Genomic DNA, 22,500 nt, shown 5'->3' with positions numbered 1-22,500 from the left:
TTTTGCCATCCATGGTTATGAGTACTTCTCACTAAACCGTATGAACCAGACTATAAAAGTTCATGGTTACGCATAGTTTTGTGTGTTGGTCCGTTATACTTCCGGATGGCAATGTTGTGAGCTTCTTAGCCAAGCGCATACTATCTATAAACGTTCAAGGTTACACAGTGTTTTGTCTGTAGGTCCGTTATCCTTCCGGATGCCAATGTTGTGAGCTTCTAAGCCAAGCGCATACAAACTATAAATGTTTAATAAGATTTCTATAATTTTCAGGTCTGACGTAATGACGTAGATAATCTTTTCCAAATAACCTCCCTATCAATTCTGTCAAATGCTGGAAAACAAAACAATATGCGCATTTATTTCCTTTTTGTTTTAAATCTGTCAGAAACGTTTTTAATAGAGTTGACGCGTTTGTTGCCAAATTCAGTCCCTTGATTGTGGCCAAATTAATAATAACAAAGACCTATCCACACAAAGGGAACTGGTACCCTGTCGTGATCGGGAAAAACACATATTTATAAATTTGGCCAGAAAAACTTGTCCTTCAAATATCGATCGATTTAAATGACCCTCGTCTTAGCAAACACTTTCAAACCTGGGACTTCGCGAAGTCAGTGGTTCTTTTTATTTCTTCTAAATAATTTTTTAAACTGTATTATTTTTTTCGGGGGGGGGGGGGGGGGGGGGTCCCTGTCATCATCGAATAATAATTGTGTACCGACGACTCATAACCGACTTAAGTACTTGCCTATCACCTGAAGCAATTGATTCCAGAGATCCTGATCATAACTTGCGATTTTAACACAAGTGATTGAAATAATATCATGCAGTCATGCGTTACTATGCAATTTCTTCATCAGTGTGTCAAAATAGTGTGGTTGATACTCATTAACTGTGCGACTATTTGCCTGATTGGCATGCACTTTTACGTATCTATAGATAGTATGCGCTTAGCTAAGAAGCTCACGACATTGCCATCCGGAAGTATCACGGACCAAGACACAAAACTGTGTGTATCCATGAACGTTTATAGTCGGGTTAATACAGTTCAGTGAGCATTACTCATAAACGCGGATGGCAAAAAACAATAACAAAGACATGAGTGACGTCATCTTCGAACTATCTATAGATAGTATGCGCTTGGCTAAGACGCTCACAACATTTCCATCAGGAGGTATAACGGACCAACACACAAAACTGTGTGTAACCATGATCGTTTATAGATAGTATGCGCTTGGCTAAGAAGCTCACGATATTGTCATCCGGAAGTATAACGGATCAACGCACAAAATTGAATGTAACCATGGACGTTTATAGTAAGGTTAATACAGTTTAGTGAGAATTACCCATAAACGCGGATGGCAAAATACAATAACAAAGACCTGAGTGACGTCAACTTCGAACTATCTATAGAATTAAGGAATGATTGCCAGACCTCCAGTAATAAATATTCATAAGGACGTAAGGGCTAAATCACAAGGAATATTCTGATTGGTTAATGCTTAATTGCAATGGGGAAGAAAAGTGTGATGTCCAAAAGTGGTTCCTAATTCATTGGAAGTGTAAAACCACTCTTCCGGGGGACTGAATACATTGTGTGCGGCTATGTGGTCTTGTAGTATGACACTCGCTTTCGGTTCGGATGGTTCTGGGTTCGAGCCTCGTGCTCGGCGCATAGTTGAGTCCTTGGAAAAGGCTCTTTACTCACATTCTCTCACCGTACTCAGGTGTAAAATGAGTACCTGGCCATTAACAGCGTTGTCTTTGTCCGAAAAATTGTAATATCGCCTAACCGGCGTCATGTCCCGTCCTACATGTTAACTGTTGCTGTTGACCAGGGACCCCTTGTAAAGCCCTTTGAGCATGTTTAGTGGATATTGCGCGATATAAAAGCTCAATTTTAAAAAAATGATCTTATAGCTTCACGGTGATGGCATCTTATTTTCTAGTCTAAATAATATGCTGGTCGTCAATAATTACCATCGATTCTCGTTCTTCTACGACCTGTAATGCTTAAAATCTGCCAATACATCCTGCCGCTAAAATAGCCATGCCATGCCGCCTTTTGATTCAATATTTGACCTAGTCATATCATTAGTTCTCCGAATGATTGGTTACATACACACGTCCAAGGATTTAGGAACCATAAAAGCAGTACATATTTGTGTTTGTGTTTTTTGTCTCCTGACAAAGGCCAAGGGCCAAGTTGTTTGTTTTGTGTTGTTTCCTTATATATGAGTCACATCTACTCACTTAATTTTTATCTCCATTAATGTAGAAATTTTCTTTCCTATTGTCAGTTTCACGCAATAGAAACCGGGATAAACGTCAGGTCTATGGGTCTAAATGCCCCTGAAGGACATATTCTACCAGCCGACGTGTCAAACGGACAAGGCCATTGTTTATAGTAGATGTCAGTGGTTTGCAAGGTGGTCGGTCTTGATCTGATCTACGTCGTCCTTTGTCATCGAGAGATCTGTTTGTCGTAATATAATAGTTATGAGGAATAATTCAATCTACCGATAATTCCAAACCCACCTTCTTGATAGGGGGGGGGGGGGGGGGGGGAGGGGGATACAATATATATATATATATATATATATATATATATATATATATATATATAAATTGAGCCTTTATATAGCGAAATTTTACTTTAATGTATTTGTCTATATTGACTCTATGAATCCTTGATTTGGCTATGAATTTATTATTATTATTATTATTATTATTATTATTATTATTATTATTATTATTATTATTATTATTATTATTATTATTATTATTATTATTATTATTTTGTTTTATTTTTTTTCCACTTAAAATTTATAATTTATATAGTAAAGTGCCCAGAGCTTGTGTTTTACACGAAAATGAGCGCTGTATAAATGTGTATTATTATTATTATTATTAAGATATCCACTAAACGTACTCAAAGCGCTTTACAAGGGGTCCCTGGCCAATAATTAACACGTAGGACGAGACATGACGCCTATTAGGCGATACTGCAATTTTTGTTCGGACAGAGACAACGCTGTTAACGGCCAGGTACTCAATTTATACCTGAGTACGGTGAGAGAATGTGAGTAAAAAGCCTTCTCCAAGGATTCAACTATGCGCCGAGCGACGCTCGAACACAGAACTTTCCGATCCGAAAGCGAGTGCCATACCACAAGATTACATAGCCGCACAATATATATATATATATATATATATATATATATATATATATATATATATATATATATATATATATATATATTTGAGCGCGAGTACAAGTTTTGGACAGGAGTACTCATCCGGTCACTGGTTACACTCAATCAGTCTTGATTTTGTTTTCAAACAAACAAACAAACAAACAAACAAAAAAGAAAGAAAGATACAGGACTAGGCGTCCATAATCGTTCACAGAAGACGCCGTAGGGTATTAGGCCACGGCCAAATGACCACCTTGGAATGACCACCTGGGAATGACGCGCCACCCTGTGACATGCGCATGCGCAAAACGATAACTCCGCCCATTGACTTATAAGTATATTATTGTCTATGTCACAACTTTAGATGATAGTTGATATTTTCATTCGAGTTAATCCATACTTCATAATTTGGAAATCAATCGAATGTGTTGGACGTGAAATCAATTTGCCTCAGACAGCAATTGGATTTCTTGATATCAAAACTATCTTTTCATTTTTGAACTTTATTTTACAAAACTTGTGAAATATTATTTCAAACTTATTATTTTTGTGTGGATCTGATTAATATTCTATCCATTTTCAACCATGGAGTCGACAATGATTTCTGATGCCTTGACATCTCGTAGATATGGAGGTAAGTGTATTTATTTTTATATGTATTTCATTTGTTGCAAAATATCTATCTATCTATCTATCTATCTATCTATCTATCTATCTATCTATCTATCTATCTATCTATCTATCTATCTATCTTTGTATCTATCTATCTATGTATTTGTTTATCTATCTATCTATGTATCTTTCTATGTATCTATCTTTCTATGCATCTATTTATCTTTGTGTCTATCTATCTATCTTTGTATCTATCTATCTATCTATCTATCTATCTAGATATCTTTGTATCTATCTATCTATCTATCTATTATCATCTATCTATCTATCTATCTATCTATCTATCTTTGTATCTATCTATCTATCTATCTATCTATCTATCTATCTATCTTTATGCGGCTATCTCGTCTAGTGGTAATACACTCTCCTTTGGATCGGAAGGCCATGAGTTTCAGTTCCAAGCGGCGCATAGTTGAGTCCTTGGAAAAGTCTCTTTACTCAAATTCTTTCGCCGTACTCAGGTGTAAAATGAGTACCAAGGCATTAACAGCGTTGTCTCTGTTCACACAAAAAAATGTAACATCGGCTAACAGGCGTTATGTCTCATCCTACATGTTAGGTGTTGCTGTTGGCTAGGGATCCCTTGTAAAGCGCCTAGAGCACATTTAGTGGGTATTGAGCTATAGATATAAAAGCTCAAGTTTTGTTAGTTTATTTACCCATCTATCTATCTGTCCGTCTGTCTATCTTTACCACTATTATTATTATTATTATTATTATTATTATTATTATTATTATTATTATTATTATTATTATCATTATTATTATTATTATTAGCCTTGTTTCCATTGCTTCATTATGGATTTTACTTACTTGATTTGTTGATTGGAAGTATTATTATTCTTGTATGTTATAATAAATTTTTGAATAATTATAAAGAATAAAAATATATATCTATATATCTCTCTATCTTTTTATCTGAAGCATTTAATTATATTGAATCCAATTAATATTATATTTTAGTTGAAATCATTGTCCTCATTGAAGAGAGTAAATGATTTATTTCTCTTCTTTTTTTTTTTTTTACTTTTTTTTTTTTCAATTCACTTTAGATGAATTTTATTTTACACCGACGTCTACCTTTCTGCAGGTCTGATAACCCAAACTATTATGGGCCCGTTGTTGTCATGGAAACACACATTCAAAACCAAAACAAAATATTGTTCATGACAACAATGTAAAATTGAGCCCACAATCGTGTTCGGATGTCAGACATTCGTACATCTACCATTTTGCACTTATTATTATTTTATAGACAATTTTATTCATCTACTTCATTCCGACATAATTAAAATATGAAAATATATGTGTATATAAAATAATTCAAGATTCGACAGAAACAACGACAAAAAATAACAAGGAAAACAACATCCCAACCAATTTGCTTGTTTGTATCAAAGTAAGAAATTTGGGAGCAGGCACCGGTGTTAGTTAAAGAACGCTCACCTAAAGTCGCCTCAGGGTTTTAGGTGTTTAGGCCACGGCCCTTACGTCACAAATCTCCTTGGACCACTTTGGAATGACGCGCCACTCTGTGAGATGCGCAAACAGATAACTCATCATCGTCGTCGTCATCATCATCATCATTGTAATTTCTATTATTATTATTATTATTATTATTATTATTATTATTATTATTATTATATTATTATTTTATTATTATTATTATTATTATTATTATTATATTATTATCTATTATTATTATTTTTATATATTATTATTATTATTATTATTATTATTATTATTTTATTATTATTATCGTTGTTTTATTTTTTTTACATTACCATTATTATATATTATCATACATAACCATTGATGTTTTTGTTTATATTTTTCAAACCAATCCAGATTCAATGACTGGTATGAATGAGGTATCATCTCTTACAATCTCATCATCTCTATTATCATCGATAACATCAGCCAAACCAATTCGTCTTTCTTCTTCCCACCAATCGCGTCCTCGTCTCCATGACAACAATAATGGAAAACGTGGACATACAACCAAGAAACTCATTGCAGACTTTGATAAAGCTTTTGACGTCATGAAAGATTTCATTGGTTCTGGAGAAGACAGCGACGATTCAGACCATCCGATTTGTGACGTCATCAGTGACAGTGACAGCAGCAGTGGCTACAACAATACTTATAAAGGTAGAAACAACAACTGTTGTAACGACACAAACGATAATCATCATCGTCATCAACACTACAACAACAACAACAATGGCCTCTACAACTACACAAATAGAGGCAGTAGCAATGGCGACATCAACAATAACAATCGCAAAAAATATTACAGAAGTCGATACAATAACAACAGTAACATGGACGTGGTCGAAAGAGAATTTCAATTACTGTTTGGTGCATCGACACAGAACCGAACCAACGTCCCTATAAGATATGAACAACAGTGTCCTCAAACCTCGTATTTTGAGAGATATGTAAACCCAAAGTCTCGTTTCAACGAAAACAATTACAAAAATATGTACTTTGAAATTGATGAGTCATATCTTCAACGTTACGGACCAAACGTGATTCTGTACGAGAGTGACATGACGACAAGTTGAGAGCGATGGCGTCTGCCGGAAGTCGTCTGGGATCGTGAAAATACGAACAAAAAGGTGGCAATGTGTACCTCGTTTCTAATCTATTCTTTTTTTAAAAAAAGAGTTTGGGATCGACATTGTTCCGTGAAGCCAATAAATGTTAATTTTTTTAGCATCCAGCACTGAATTACAAGCAAATCTAAAGATACAATACAGTTTTATAATAAGAATAATAGATGACTGCCTGTTCCTGTTGGCCTCTCTGCAAATAAAGCGTTTGTGCGTGTGTGTGTGTGTGTGTGTGTATGTGTGTGTTATGATAATTTGACGATAACTACTCTTATTATCATGGAAATGATGTTCATTTACTTTAAAAGCCCCTTCTCTGAAAAAAAACAAAAAAAAAAAACAACAAAACAAAAAAAAAACAGAAAGAGAAAAATTAATAGTGAAAAAGAAAAAAAAACATACAAAAAAAAGCAAACAAACGGAAAAACAACAACCTCGGGTTGAACTTCCTTTCATCATCTAAAATAAAACTTAAAAAAAACAAACCGCTGGTGATCACCAAAGGTTAATAAGAAGGATAATTCAGTAAACCATTTCAATCCATAAAAAAAATTTAATCAGTTACTTCCCCTTGATCACATCGTACGCCATTTTCATCAAATTTGATGTTAAACAAAATGTCAAAACAAAACAGGATATATCGTCATCTAATACTGTTTTCCCCAACTGCCCTCAATTCTCCTGTGTTATTCAACTTCTCTCTCTCTCTCTCTCTCTCTCTCTCTCTCTCTCTCTCTCTCTCTCTTTTCCCCCCCTCAATCAATCAGTCTATCTATCTCTCTCTCTTTCTTTCTCTCTCTCTCTCTCTGTCGATCCCTCTCTCTCTCTCCCTTTGTCTTTTCCCTCCCTCCCTCCCTCTCTCTCTCTCTCTCTCTCTCAGTCTATTTTTCTATCTATCTATCGATGTGTCCCTCTACCTGGAGTTTATGCACATGTGTGTGTGTGTCTGTGTGTGTGTGTGTGTATGCGTGTTTTTTTTAAAAAAAATAATTTGACGATAACTACTCTTATTATCATGGAGATGATGTTTCATTTACTTTAAAAGCCCCTTCTCTGAAAAACAAAAAAAAAAAAAAAAAAAAATGAAAGAAAAATCTTAAAAGAGTGGGAAAAAAACAAACAAAAAAAAAACAACCCAAAACGAACTGAACTGCCTTTCATCTAAAAAAAAAAGTATATTATTGTAAAACCCTTGTGACCGCCATAGGTTAATAAGAAGGATAATTCAGTAAACCATTTCAATCCATAAAAAATATAATCAGTTACTTCCCCTTGATCACATCGTACACCTTTTCATCAAAATTTCATTTTAAACAAAATGTCAAAACAAAACAGATATATCGTCATCTAATACTGTTTTCCCCAACTGCCTTCAATTCTCCTTTTTTATTCAACTTCTCTCTCTCTCTCTCTCTCTCTCTCTCTCTCTCTCTCTCTCTCTCTCTCTCTCAGTCTATTTTTCTATCTATCTATCGATGTGTCCCTCTACCTGGAGTTTATGCACATGTGTGTGTGTGTGTGTGTGTGTATGTGTATGCGTGTTTTTTTAAAAAATAATTGCATAACTACTTATTATCATGGATGAGTTCATTTACTTTAAGCCCTTCTCTGAAAACAAAACAAAAAAAAAAAAATGAAAGAAAATCTTAAAGAGTGGGAAAAACAACAAAAAAAACAACCAAAGAACTGAACTGCTTTATCTAAAAAAAAAAGTATATTATTGTAAAACGCTGGTGACCGCCATGTTATAAGAAGATATTCAGTAACCATTTCAATCCATAAAAATATATCAGTTACTTCCCTTGTCACATCGTACGCCTTTTCTCAATTTGATGTTAACAAAATGTCAAACAAAACAGGATTTATCGTCATCTAATACTGTTTTCCCCAACTGCCCTCAATTCTCCTGTTTTATTCAACTTCTCTCTCTCCCTCTCTCTCTCTCTCTCGCTCTCTCTCTCATCTCTCTCTCTTTCTCTCTCTCTCTCTTTCTCTCCCACTTTCTCTCTCTCTCTATCTCAATCAATCAATCAATCAGTCTATCTCTCTCTCTCTCTCTCTCTCTCTCTCTCTCCTCTCCTCTCTTTGTCTTTATCTCTCTCTCTCCCTTTGTCTTTTCCTCTCTCTCTCACTCTCTCTCTCATTGTCTTTCTCTCTCACTCTCCCTTTCTCTCTCTCTCTCTCTCTCTCTCTCTCTCTCCCTCAGTCTATTTTTCTATCTATCTATCGATTTGTCTGTTTGCCTGTTTGCTATCTTCCTATCTTTATGTCTGATTGTCTATCATTCAATTTGGAGTTTATGCACATGTGTGTGTGTGTGTGTGTGTGTGAGAGAGAGAGAGAGAGAGTGTGTGTGTGGGTGTGTTAATGTCTTATAAGAACTCCTTTCGTGCCTTTATACCTATTATCAATTACAGATGACACAGTTATTGTAAATTGTAAATGTGATGTTCTGACATTTATTTCAATAAAATGTATTTGATCTTGTTTCAGTGTCAATTCTTTATTTATTATCAAAATACAGTATGTAATGATTAGTTGTTTGTTGTTTTTGTTTGTTTTAAACGGTTTTACGGCGCTTGCAACTCATTTAGGTCATTTCAGCGCCAGTAAAAATGAATAAAATGACTGGGACAAAAACAAGCAATCCCATTCCAATATAAAGACAGAAAACATGCGGCTATGTGGTCTAGTGGTATGACACTCGCCTTCGGGTCGGAAGGTCCTGGGTTCGAGCCTCGCGTAAGGCGCATAGTTGAGTCATTGGGAAAGGGTCTTTACTCACATTCTCTCACCGTACTCAGGTGTAAAATGAGTACCTGGTCGTTAACAGCGTTGTCTTTGTCCGAAAAAAATTGTAATATCGCCTATCAGGCGTCATGTCTCGTCCTATATGTTAAATGTTGCTGTTGACCAGGGACCCCTTGTAAAGCGCATTGAGCACATTTTAGTGGATATTGCGCTATATAAAGCTCAATTTAATTTAACTTGCAACACAAAAGGAAAGAGATAAAAGACAGAGCAAGTAACCTCCTGCCCTCAATGGGATGTTATTACTATTAATTAAACTTGGGCATTCTTCTTACATGTTGCATGTTGCTGTTGGCCAGCGACCCCTTGTAAAGCGCTTTGAGCACTTTTAGTGGAATTTGCGCTACATAAGAAAAGCTCAAAGCTTAATTTATATAGCACAATATCCAATTAACGTGCTCCTAGGTCTATACAAAGGGTCTCTAGCCAACAGCAACACTTAGCATGGAGGACGAGACATGATGCCTGTTAGGAGATGACGCATCTTTTTTTTCTCAATAGAGACAATGCTGTTAACAATGTCATCTTACACCTGAGTATGGTGAGAGAATGTGAGTAAAAAAGCCTTTTCCAATGACTCAACCACTCAACAAGAGCAGTACATGTGTGCGGCTATGTGGTCTAGTGGTATGACACTCGCTTTCGGATCGGAAGGTCCTGGGTTCGAGCCTCGCGTTCGGCGCATAGTTGAGTCCTTGGAAAAGGCTCTTTACTCACATTCTCTCACCGGACTCAGGTGTAAAATGAGTACCTGGCCGTTAACAGCGTTTTCTTTGTCCGAAAAATTGTAATATCGCCTAACAGGCGTCATGTCTCGTCCTACGTGTTAAATGTTGCTGTTGACCAGGGACCCCTTGTAAAGCGCTTTGAGCACATTTTAGTGGATCTTGCGCTATATAAAGCTTAATTTAATTAATACACGAACCTGGGACCTATCGATTCGAGGGCGAGTGTCATACTGCTAAACCACAAAGCCACACAATAAGATCGATAAGCGATAAAGTCTCACAAACACACCCACCCTCTCCCCCCCCCCCACCTCTAATCCCCTCTTACTTTCCTGTATTAAATTGTTGCTGTCCATGTGGCTATTTCCCAATGTCCGTCCATGAGTAGAACCGATGGTTCAGTTGATAGAACACTTGCCTTACAAGCTAAGGGCATAATATCAGTCCTGAGAGAAGTCACTATTTTTTCCCATTTATCACTCTGGCCATGAAGAAATGATTGGGTAAAATTACTTTTTTAAAAATTGAGCTTTTATATAGCGCAATATCCACTATGCGTGCTCAAAGCGCTTTACAAGGGGTTCCCGGCCAACAAAAACACTTAACAGTAGGACGAGACATGACGCCTGTTAGGATATATTACAATTTTTTTCGGACAGAGACAACTTTACAGCTGAGTACAGCGAGAGAATATGAGTAAAGAGCCTTTTCCAAGGACTCAACTATGCGCCGAGCGAGCTAGGATGTATTTATTGTTAAAGATCTTATGACCCAGAGAAAGAGTATGAATACTCTGCATTTTAACTGCCCTCAAAATGGGCAAAGGTCAAAGGTCCTGTAGATAAATAATAAATAAAATAAAATTACTTCTATTCATCCCCAAGGAGAAATGTGTCCTTAGGGTCTATTCCAATGGAAGACTGGAATAACCCAGGCGTCAGCCGCAGCGCAGCGCCGCAAAGTGATCTAGGGCTAGGTGACTTGCTCAAGGCCACAGAAAGCAGCGGCGGGTGATTGAACTCGTTACCTTTTGGGTACGAAGCAAAGACCGTACCGGTGAGCCATGCTGCCCCGTTGTTTCCCCTTGAAGCAAAATCACATCGTCTGATTATCCTGCACGAATATCTACATCTAGATTTCAATGCAAGTCTGAAAAAGTTGAATCCAACGTGCATGCATTTTGCAGATCTAATACCCGAACGCATTTATGGGCTTGATTTAACTCACTCAACCCTAACACCGACTATATCCGTGGTTTACCAGGGGTTACTTTTACCCCATGCCTATTCATTACATTTTTCTGAGACAAATTATAGGCGTAGTATCAAAGCTAGGGTTTTTTTTTCATTTTTACATGTTAATAGTAGTTGAATAAAACTATCTGTGTACATGCTCATTTTAAAATTATTTCTTCCAATTTTGAAAAGCAGTAAAAATCTCTAGGATTGAGTGAGTTAACATTGTTGTAATGAAGAATATTTTGCATTGGTTTGAGAATATTTCCATTACAACAATGAGCCCATAATGATTTGAGGCATCAGATCAGACATGCAAATAACCGGAGTCCCGATAGCTCAATTGGTAGAGCACTCGCTTCACAATTAACGGGACCAAGGTAGATCCCGGTTGCAGTCGATATTTTCTTTTTTTTTTCCCGACACTCCTGTCCACAAAGTAGTGTTAGGGTAGCTGTATCTGTGTTAGATCTGGCGATAGTCTAGTGTCCTGTCCAAAGGATAGCTGTGTCTGTGTTAGATCTGGCGCTAGTCTAGCGTCCTGACCAAAGGGTAGCTGTGTCTGTGTTAGATCTGGCTATAGACTAGTGTCCTGTCCAAAGGGTAGCTGTGTCTGTGTTAGATCTGGCTTATAGACTAGCGTCCTATCCAAAGGGTAGCTGTGTCTGTGTTAGATCTGGCTAAAGACTAGTGTCCTATCCAAAGGGTAGCTGTGTCTATGTGTTAGATCTTGCTATAGACTAGCGTCCTGACCAAAGGGTAGCTGTGTCTGTGTTAGATCTGGCGATAGACAGCGTCCTGTCCAAAGGGTAGCTGTGTCTGTGTTAGATCTGGCGATAGACTCGCGTCATATCTAAAGGGTAGCTGTATCTGTGTTAGATCTGGCTATAGACCAGCGTCCTGTCCAAAGGGTAGCTGTATCTGTGTTTGATCTGGCTATAGACTAGTGTCCTATCCAAAGGGTAGCTGTATCTGTGTTAGATCTGGCTATAGACTAGCGTCCTGTCCAAAGGGTAGCTGTGTCTGTGTTAGATCTGGCGATAGACTAGCGTCCTGTCCAAAGGGTAGCTGTGTATTTGATAGATCTGGCAATAGACTAGCGTCCTGACCAAAGGGTAGCTGTGTCTGTGTTAGATCATGCTAGGTCTGTCCAAAGGAGCTACTGTAGATTGCTACTGTCCTCAAAGGGTAGCTGTATCTGTGTTAGATCTGGCTATAGACTAGTGTCCTTTCAAAAGGGTAGCTGTGTCTGTGTTAGGTCTGGCGATAGACTAGCGTCCTGTCCAAAGGATAGCTGTGTCTGTGTTAGATCTGGCGCTAGTCTAGCGTCCTGACCAAAGGGTAGCTGTGTCTGTGTTAGATCTGGCTATAGACTAGTGTCCTGTCCAAAGGGTAGCTGTGTCTGTGTTAGATCTGGCTATAGACTAGCGTCCTATCCAAAGGGTAGCTGTGTCTGTGTTAGATCTGGCTAAAGACTAGTGTCCTATCCAAAGGGTAGCTGTGTCTATGTGTTAGATCTGGCTATAGACTAGCGTCCTGACCAAAGGGTAGCTGTGTCTGTGTTAGATCTGGCGATAGACTAGCGTCCTGTCCAAAGGGTAGCTGTGTCTGTGTTAGATCTGGCGATAAACTCGCGTCATATCTAAAGGGTAGCTGTATCTGTGTTAGATCTGGCTATAGACCAGCGTCCTGTCCAAAGGGTAGCTGTATCTGTGTTTGATCTGGCTATAGACTAGTGTCCTATCCAAAGGGTAGCTGTATCTGTGTTAGATCTGGCTATAGACTAGCGTCCTGTCCAAAGGGTAGCTGTGTCTGTGTTAGATCTGGCGATAGACTAGCGTCCTGTCCAAAGGGTAGCTGTGTATTTGATAGATCTGGCAATAGACTAGCGTCCTGACCAAAGGGTAGCTGTGTCTGTGTTAGATCTGGCGAGAGACTAGTGTCCTGTCCAAAGGGTAGCTGTATCTGTGTTAGATCTGGCTATAGACTAGTGTCCTATCCAAAGGGTAGCTGTATCTGTGTTAGATCTGGCTATAGACTAGTGTCCTTTCAAAAGGGTAGCTGTGTCTGTGTTAGGTCTGGCGATAGACTAGCGTCCTGTCCAAAGGATAGCTGTATCTGTGTTAGATCTGGCGATAGACTAGCGTCCTGTCCAAAGGGTAGCTGTGTCTGTGTTAGATCTGGCTATAGACTAGTGTCCTATCCAAAGGGTAGCTGTGTCTGTGTTAGATCTGGCGGTAGAATAGCGTCCTGTCCAAAGGGTAGCTGTGTCTGGGTTAGATCTGGCGATAGACTAGCGTCCTGTCCAAAGGGTAGCTGTGTATTTGATAGATCTGGCAATAGACTAGCGTCCTGTCCAAAGGGTAGCTGTTTCTGTGTTAGATCTGGCTATAGACTAACGTCCTGACCAAAGGGTAGCAATTGGTATTTTCTGTTTCATTCTATAGATACTGGGATAAACTTCAGCTCCATGAGCCTATTTATTGCCTTTTACAGACAACTGGTCCTGTATGAAACGAAATAATTACAAGAGGCGAGATTTTCTGTACAACAATTTTGTTTATTTGAGAATTGATTGTCATAAAGAAACATAAATTGGTGGACGGATTGAAGCTGGAGTTGTGATAAACAGTCACAGATGAGTAGAAATTTAGAAAAATGTTGAAGAATTGATGATGATGATGATGATGATGATGATGATGATGATGATGATGATAATGATGATGATGATGATGATGATGGTGATGATGATGATGATGATGATGGTGGTGATGATGATGGTGATGATGATGCTGATGTTGAGGATGGTGATGATAACGATGATGATGATGATGATGATGATGATGATGATGATGATGATGATGATGATGATGATGATGGTGGTGGTGATGATGGTGGTGATGATGATGCGACGGCGGGTGATCGAACTCGGTACCTTTCGGGTACGAAACAAAGACCCACGCTGTCCCGATGATGATGATGATGATGATGATGATGATGATGATGATGATGATGATGATGATGATGATGATGATGATGATGATGATGGTGGTGGTGATGATGATGCGACGGCGGGTGATCGAACTCGGTACCTTTCGGGTACGAAACAAAGACCCACGCTGTCCCGATGATGATGATGATGATGATGATGATGATGATGATGATGATGATGATGATGATGATGATGATGATGATGATGATGGTGATGATGATGATGATGATAATGATGATGATGATGATGATGGTGATAGTCAAGCATAGGAATAGGACAGGAATGGTAGCGAAAAGGATTCCAAATAGCTATAAAATAATATATAATATTAGTTAAACTTTAACAAAAAAAATGTATGAGAAAATATATAAAAGAGTGGAATCAAGAATGAATCAATAAATGAATTAATAAATACTAATTATAATATCATGAATATTGATTAAGACTCCTTTGCGGTCTCTTCCGGAATAGGCTCCACCTCTTTCTTGAGTGACACGGTCGATCCACCACCATCGTTGCCTTGGTCACCCATCTTCGTCGAGGGTGGAGGTGGTGGGCCTGCGTCGGTCATTTTGGATTCCATGCCGTCGTTGGTAGGGGGTGGTGGTTTGTAGATCGGGCCTGCCTCCATGACTGGGGGGTCCTGGCGCGGCTCTGGTTGCTGTAATGGGGGTCCGGCTGGTGTCATGCCGACGTTGGGGATACGATTGGGGTCACCTTTTGGAAGGGGCGGGGGGGGGGGGGGGGAGAGAAATAGAAGAATTTAAAGAATTAATTATAATTTGGAATCATAGTACCGACGTCATTCTTTCCTCTCTTCCGGTTCCAAAGTCATTGGAAGTAAATAACCTGTCCGCCAGCTGGATATGACATATCAGAACACAAAACTATATAGAAAGAATGAAGTTGATGTCACTCAGGTTTTTGTTACTGTTTTTATTTTGCCATCCGCGTTTATGAGCAATTCTCACTAAACTGTATTAACCAGACTATAAACGTTCAAGGTTACACATAGTTTTCTGTGTTGGTCCGTTATACTTCCGAATGACAATGTTGTGAGCTTCTTAGTCAAGCGCATACTATCTATAGACTAAAATGAAAATATGGAGACATGAAACTTGAGGGCACCTTCCGTATGTTGGTGTTAATGATAATAATAATATATCTTTATTGTCCCCAAAAAAGTGGCAATTTGTCATTTGGTTACACATTTATAACAATACAATATTGACATAGACACACTCACACAAGATGCACACTAGTAACATAGTAGTAAGTTATCGTAAAAAAAAAAATGTCAATGTCAAGACGGTAAACATGGCCTTTGTGTGTTGATGGTATAATGTGTTTGAATAAAATACACACCATTTCTACCCGCTTCAGATAGAATGAAGGTGACGTCATTCGGGTGTTTTGTTATTGTTTTTTGCCATCCGAGTTTATGAGTAATTCTCACTAAACTGTATTAACCAGACTACATATAAACGTGCATGGTTACACAGAGTTTTGTGTGTTGGTTCGTTATACTTCCGGATGGGAATGTTGTGAACTTCTTAGGCTGACGGGCCATAGAACTACACGCTCCACGATACATGCTACACGTTTCATACCTTGGGCTATATAACTTCACACTATCATCATGCTACATGCTTCATATTTTGCCAGAGACAGAGAGATTATGTTTTATTTTCTCCGAAGATGAATTCTTCCGACGAAGAAGATGTTCTGATTTTGCTTTTGTGACGACTGAGAAGAAAACAAAAGAGACAAAGCATATGGTGCCGAGAACATTTCCTTCTCAGAGAATCACGAGGAGAGTTCCAGCGTACATTTCGTCATCTTCTTGCGAATCCTGATGAAGAACTCTTCCCAGATCCCAGAGCAGGGGCCTTGCCCTTACCAGTTCAATCAATTTTTCCATGTAGTCGTCCGGATCTAGAACTACGCGTGGAGCAAAAAAGTGAGCATGTCCATTTCTCTCTACACGCATGTAGCATGTAGCGAGTCCCGTGCAGCGTGTAGTGAGTTGTATGATCCAGCATAAGAGAGACAGCGAGGTTTCACTTTTCTATACACGTTTAAAACGTGTAGCATGCAGCGTGTAGTTCTATGGCCCGTCAGCACACTATCTATAATTGCTATCCGGAAGTATAACGGACCAACACACAAAACCATGTAACCTTGAACGCTTATAGTCTGGTTAATACAGTTTAGTGAGAATTACTCATAAACGTGGATGGCAAAAAAAAAAATAATAACAAAGATCCGAGTGACGTCAACTTCGCTCTATCTATCGCTGTCTCTCTAAGGCCCCTACTGCACTAAGACAGGACTCTCCCGGAACAGTCGCACGGATATCCAGAATCAGAAGGTGAAATGACTATAACTGATGAAAACTGAGCGTGTAAAGGAAGAAACCAACTGATGTCTGTTCAATTCTTGGTTTACACGCTCAGTTTTCATGAGTTGTGGTCACTTTGCTCTCATTAGGCTTCAACAGTCGTGGCGTCACTTCCCTCGTAATCAAGCATTGTAACTTAGTAATTGGTTCTATTATGAAATACTACTCCGACGAGCATAAATGTGTATCATCAGGAGAAAAACATGAATCTAATCATGTTGTGACTTTTTACATTCTGTTCACATGACATGTAAAAAAGTTCTAGCCAGCAAGGAGAATAAAAACTACCGATTTTCTTTGTTTAGAACCGAGCTGCTGGTTTCTGGGCAGACGTGTTATCAGACTATTTAATCCTATTTCTGGATGATCCTTCCTGCTGTGAATGAATTAATTGACTGAACGTCTATATTGGCCACTCGACGCCTTACCTTGTCCTCTGTACACCATCGTGATGGTAGATTTGGGCATACACGACATCACCACGGGATGAAGGGGTTTCTCAGACCGGATGCCGACGTGGGCGGTGCCGTAGTAGTCAAGGTCAGATCCAAAACCGATACTTCCAGAATCTACATCTAGGTACAAGTAAAATTTGTCTGGCATTTGGGCCTGAAATGAAAAATAATAAAAATTGATAATTTATGAGTAGAGAATGAAATACATAAAATTGTACGATCTATGATGTTGTAACTTTTCTATGTGTTCGAATCATTCGTCACATTGAAAAATGGATTCAAAATGATCAAAACGTGGTCACACTTTTTAAAATATCCAACATCCCAATAGGTCACTTTGTTCAGCTTGACATATGAGCATGTTACTGACCTCATCTCATTCTCCTGATCGTACCTAATGATAGCAGAGGAGACATGAGTACGACTTTGTTTTGTTTTTTAAAGGTTTTACGGCGCTTGCAACACATTAAGGTCATAACAGGGCTAGTAAAAAGGAAGAAAATGGGATAGTAAAAAGTTCTAGAATTACAATTAAAGCACCCAAGAAAAGGTAAGACAAAGGGGAATTTGTTCAAATAGGAAACAGATGTAGATTCCAAGAGCACACTATCAAAGTACTTAATTTGAGGTCACCTAACAGTCTCATCCAGACACAAGCACAGGTCCCTACAAAGAGGAATACACACAAATGTTTACAAAACATATGTTATATGTATACAAAACATAAAACGCTGCATAACAGAGAGATGATTTACAAGGAGAACAATATCATCTCCCAAAACTAACTAAACATTTGACTGTTTCCCACCCAGCTATGGTATTCGGCCAGGTCCAGGACAAAACTTAAGTAATCTCATTTCAAGACAGAGAAAGAAATAATGTTGGAAAACAGATATAATATAGGGATAGAAGACAGTAAATAAATGCTTCCCTGCCCACTATGGGAGGCCAGGAACCCCACCCAATGAGTGCGACTTTCACCAACCCGTCATGGCCGATATGAGTGCGACTTTGAGCAGCCAGTCATCATCACCGACATACCAATGTGAAATTGAATTGTAAGCTTCAATTTAATATTATACGAAAACAGATAAAATGGACGTTTCGGGTTTCCCTTTTATCAACAAAATATGAAAGGTTGAATGAAACACTACAGACGAATGGAATAATGAGGTAGTGGCGTTGTTCTCCGTTGCACGTTTTTTTGTTGTTGCCTCAGTCAATTACAGAGAGTCCACTCCAGCCTTTCATATAAAAAACTGGAGCTTTTATATAGCGCGATATCTACTAAATGTGCTCAAAGCGCTTTACAAGGGGTCCCTGACAAACAAAAACACGTAACATGTAAACGAAACATGACGCCTGTTAAGCGATATGAGAATTTTTTTGTGACAGAGACAACGCTGTTAACAGCCAGGTACTCATTTTACACCTGAGTGCGGTGAGAGAATGCGAGTAAAGAGCCTTTTCCAAGGACTCAACAATGCGTCGAGGGAGGTTCGAACCCAGGACCTTCTGATCAGAAAGCGAGTGTCATACCACCAGACCACATAGCCGCACATCATCCATCCATGATCTTGTTGGTCTGCACTTTGGTCTCATGCCTTCACCTTTGACCTCTAACATTCTTTTGTAATGGAGTTGTATGCTTTTACATAGCCAATAATATAGTTCCATTTCGTTGACTTTATTGGACGGCAACAAATCACGTGATCGACGACTTGAATTGACGATTCCCTAAATTATATAAGATTGCCCCAATTCCATCACTTCCATTATATCTCCATAGGGAGAAGACTGAAACATCCCACCTTATTATTCTACGAATAGAAATGTACCTACGCATATTTAGCCAATATCTGATTGGTGTCGTTATTACTATGTGCAGCATGTATAATTTCCTCTTTCTCAATGAGCGACTACACGGGATTGACGCTTTAAAAATTATTATTATTATTATTATTATTATTATTATTATTATTATTATTATTATTATTATTATTATTATTATTATTATTATTGTTATTATTATTATTATCATCATCATCATCATCATCATCATCATCATCATCATCATTATTATTATTATATATTATTATTATTATTATTATTATTATTATTATTATTATTATTATTATTATTATTATTATTATCATTATTATTATTTTGGTGGTCTTAATAATAATAATAATAATAATAATAATAATAATAATAATAATGATATCGTTTCCATTGGTAAAAAAATGTCCCAAGTCAACAGCAACAATTTAACAATGAAGAAGAAGATAACGCGTGTAAAGCACATTCACAATTTACACACTTACACATCACTCAACAACACGCTGTGTGATGTTTACAGTGTATCCATGTCGTGTTCAAGTTAATCATTGACCGTGTTAATTAAATCTTATTAGCCCTATTACAAACTTTAGATTATGTTCTATTTGTATGTTCTATAAGAGATTAACGTCATGTCATGTGCTGGTGTCTGGTTAATTAATCACTCGATGACTCGGAAACGATTCATTCCAGCATCGTAACAAAGCCAGTCATTCTTTTACTGTGGTTTAATGCATGGAGGAAATTCATGACTCTATGGTCCTTTCCAAGGACTCAACTATGCGCTCATCGGGATTCTAATCCAGGCTCAACGGTGCGGTCTTTGCTTCGTACACGTAAGGTACCGAGTTCGATCACCCGCCGCTGCGCTGTATATGGTCTTGAGCTAGTCACCTCGTCCTAGTTCAACTTGCGACGCTGCACTGCGGCTGATGCCTGGGTTATTCCAGTCTTCCCCTGGAATAGATCCTAGAGACAAATTTTCCATTGGGGATGAATAAAGGGGAATTTTACTTTTACGGAGGCAAGTGTCATACAACTAGACAACATAAACGCAGACTTGGCGCTTAACTGTATTGCAATGAAACGATTGTATCAACAGAAAAATGTGAGTGACCTTAATTATTCAATATGCACACACACACACACACACACACACACACACACACATATATATATATATATATTATATATATATATATATATATATATATATATATATATATAATTATGCCATTCCACCACGACATCATAAGATATTGTCACCTCGGCATCCCACGAAGGAAAACAGATAATTCATCAAACAAGATGTCTGATGTCAACAGGAATCACCTATGTTGTCCATGTGAACAAACTGGAGTTTAATAATCTTGCCCGAGGAAAATAACGAAAGTGCCTGAAATATATATATATATATAGGGGAGGGGGGGGGGGGGGGCGAAGTGGCCGAGTGGTGGAATTGGACTGTGACCCCTAAGATCCTTCAGGCACTTTCGTTATTTTACTTTTTTTAAAAAGTTGATCATAATTAAACTTGAAATGTTTTATAAATAGCCCCTTTTATCATAAAGTTGAGCACTATTATTTCATGGATTTTGTTTTTATATTATATTATATTTTATATATATATATATATATATATATATATATATATATATATATATCACTTTGTACTACGTACCAATGTACTTGGGAATTTCTTGACAGCGTTGTTCCTGTGGTAGGCCCTTTTGGAGTGTAAGCAGATGCCCCAAGAGTGGGAATTGGCTCCTATTAGACAAGACTTGCCTCTCTGCGTCAAGGGAGCATCGAGAGTGGCCACGCCCACTGTGGCGAAATAGCCCCTCTCTTTCACCGGGTAGACGATTTCAAACACATGTTTTCCTGAAAGAAAAACAAAAGCTGAGCTTTTATATCGAGCAACATCCTCTTAACGTGCTCAAATCGCTTTACAGGGGCAACACTAAACATGTAGGACTAGACATAACTCCTGTTAGGCGATATTACATTTTTTTTCTTCCGACAGAGACAAAGCTGTTAACGGCCAGGTATTCATTTTACACCTGAGTATGGTGAGAGAATGTGAGGAAATGGCCTTTTCCGAGGACTCAACTATGCACCGAGCGAAGCTCGAACTCAGGACCTTCCGATCTGAAAGCGAGTGTCATACCACAAGACCACATTGCCGCGAAAGACGAGAACATTGCAGGAGGAAATAGGAAAATGTGTAAATATATTTCTTTGTTGCTTTAAAATCATCTACGTCCCACCCCCCTCCCCCCCCCCTCTCCCTCGCCCCCAATGGAGTATGAGGGTCAGCATGCCACAGTGGTATAGTCTTTGCTTCGTACCCGAAAGGTACCGAGTTTGATAACCCGCTGTGTTGTGTGGACTTGAGCAAGTCACCTCGTCCTAGCTGAATTTGCGGCGCTGCACTGCGGCTGACGCTTGGGTTAGTTATTCCAGTCTTCCCATTGAATAGACCCTAAAGACAAATTTGCCCCATGGAATGAATAAACGGAATTTTATTATTTTAGATACGTGAAACAGAAGGGGAGAAGTCGACGTGCACTTATTTGCAGGTCTGATAACCCAAGGGGGAGGTGGTGCGCAAAAACTCGGAATAAAATAGCGGGGGGAGGGGATGGGGGGAAGGGGGGGAGGCGTCGATTTGATTCATCATAGTAGGAAGGCCCTACAGGCTTATGAAGGCTACAGTTGAATGAAACTTAAATTGAGCTACAGTTGAATGCAACATGGCATGGATTGAGCTTCAGTTGAATGCTAAATGAATTGAGCTACAGTAGAATGTTACATAAATTAAGCTACAGTCGAATGCTACATAAATTGAGCTACAGTCGAGTGCTACATAAATTGAGCTACAGTTGAATGCTACATGGATTGAGCTACAGTTGTATCCTACATAAATTGAGCTACAGTTGAATGCTACATGGCATGGATTGAGCTACAGTCTAATGCTACATGAATTGAACTACAGTCGAATGCTACATGAATTGAACTACAGTCGAATGCTACATGAATTGAACTACAGTCGAATGCTACATGAATTGAACTACAGTCGAATGCTACATGAATTGAACTACAGTCGAATGCTACATGAATTGAACTACAGTCTAATGTACATGAATTGAACTACAGGTCTATGACTACATGAATTGAACTACAGTCTAATGCTACATGAATTGACTACAGTTCGAATGCTAATGAATTGAACTACAGTCTAATGCTACATGAATTGAACTACAGTCGAATGCTACATGAATTGAACTACAGTCGAATGCTACATGAAATTGAACTACAGTCTAATGCTACATGAATTGAACTACAGTCTAATGCTACATGAATTGAACTACAGTCTAATGCTACATGAATTGAACTACAGTCGAATGCTACATGAATTGAACTACAGTCGAATGCTACATGAATTGAACTACAGTCGAATGCTACATGAATTGAACTACAGTCGAATGCTACATGAATTGAACTACAGTTGAATGCTACATGAATTGAGCGACGGCTACCTCTCGTGCA

The 22,500-nt window shown here is 38.3% G+C and overlaps 2 protein-coding genes across 2 annotated transcripts in view; one reads left to right on the top strand and one right to left on the bottom strand.

Annotated features, from left to right (window-relative positions):
* Positions 1–3,602: 3,602 nt before the first annotated feature.
* LOC144957802 (uncharacterized) lies at positions 3,603–8,028 on the top strand. Its single transcript, XM_078889234.1, has 2 exons — positions 3,603–3,834; positions 5,721–8,028. Exons 1-2 carry the CDS (start codon positions 3,786–3,788, stop codon positions 6,437–6,439), a joined length of 768 nt encoding a protein of 255 aa, XP_078745360.1. The 5' UTR covers positions 3,603–3,785; the 3' UTR covers positions 6,440–8,028.
* Positions 8,029–13,800: 5,772 nt separating this feature from the next.
* The window catches only part of LOC144958134 (protein gustavus-like), a 34,811-nt gene continuing 26,111 nt past the window's right edge, over positions 13,801–22,500 (bottom strand). Inside the window, exons 4-6 of the mRNA XM_078889869.1 lie at positions 20,630–20,832; positions 17,083–17,263; positions 13,801–14,970 (exon numbers count right to left, since the gene is read on the bottom strand). Of these exons, the coding sequence (XP_078745995.1) occupies positions 14,693–14,970; positions 17,083–17,263; positions 20,630–20,832 (662 nt within the window). The 3' untranslated portion in view covers positions 13,801–14,692. The remainder of the gene's footprint in view (positions 14,971–17,082; positions 17,264–20,629; positions 20,833–22,500) is intronic.

This window comes from Berghia stephanieae, chromosome 12 (genome assembly GCF_034508935.2).
Source record: "Berghia stephanieae isolate SIO BIC M18660-M18661 chromosome 12, UCSD_Bste_1.3, whole genome shotgun sequence".
Lineage (NCBI taxonomy): Eukaryota > Metazoa > Mollusca > Gastropoda > Nudibranchia > Aeolidiidae > Berghia > Berghia stephanieae.
The sequence above is the reverse complement of the archived record's forward strand: the minus strand, read 5'-3'. Positions and strand labels throughout refer to the sequence as shown.

What these genes read in the sequence shown, in the direction of transcription:
- LOC144957802 (XM_078889234.1), top strand. Translation starts at nt 3,786, where the DNA reads ATGGAGTCGACAATGATTTCTGATGCCTTGACATCTCGTAGATATGGA. An exon ending in GACATCTCGTAGATATGGAG is followed by an intron (nt 3,835 to 5,720) that starts GTAAGTGTATTT and finishes AAACCAATCCAG; the next exon opens with ATTCAATGACTGGTATGAAT.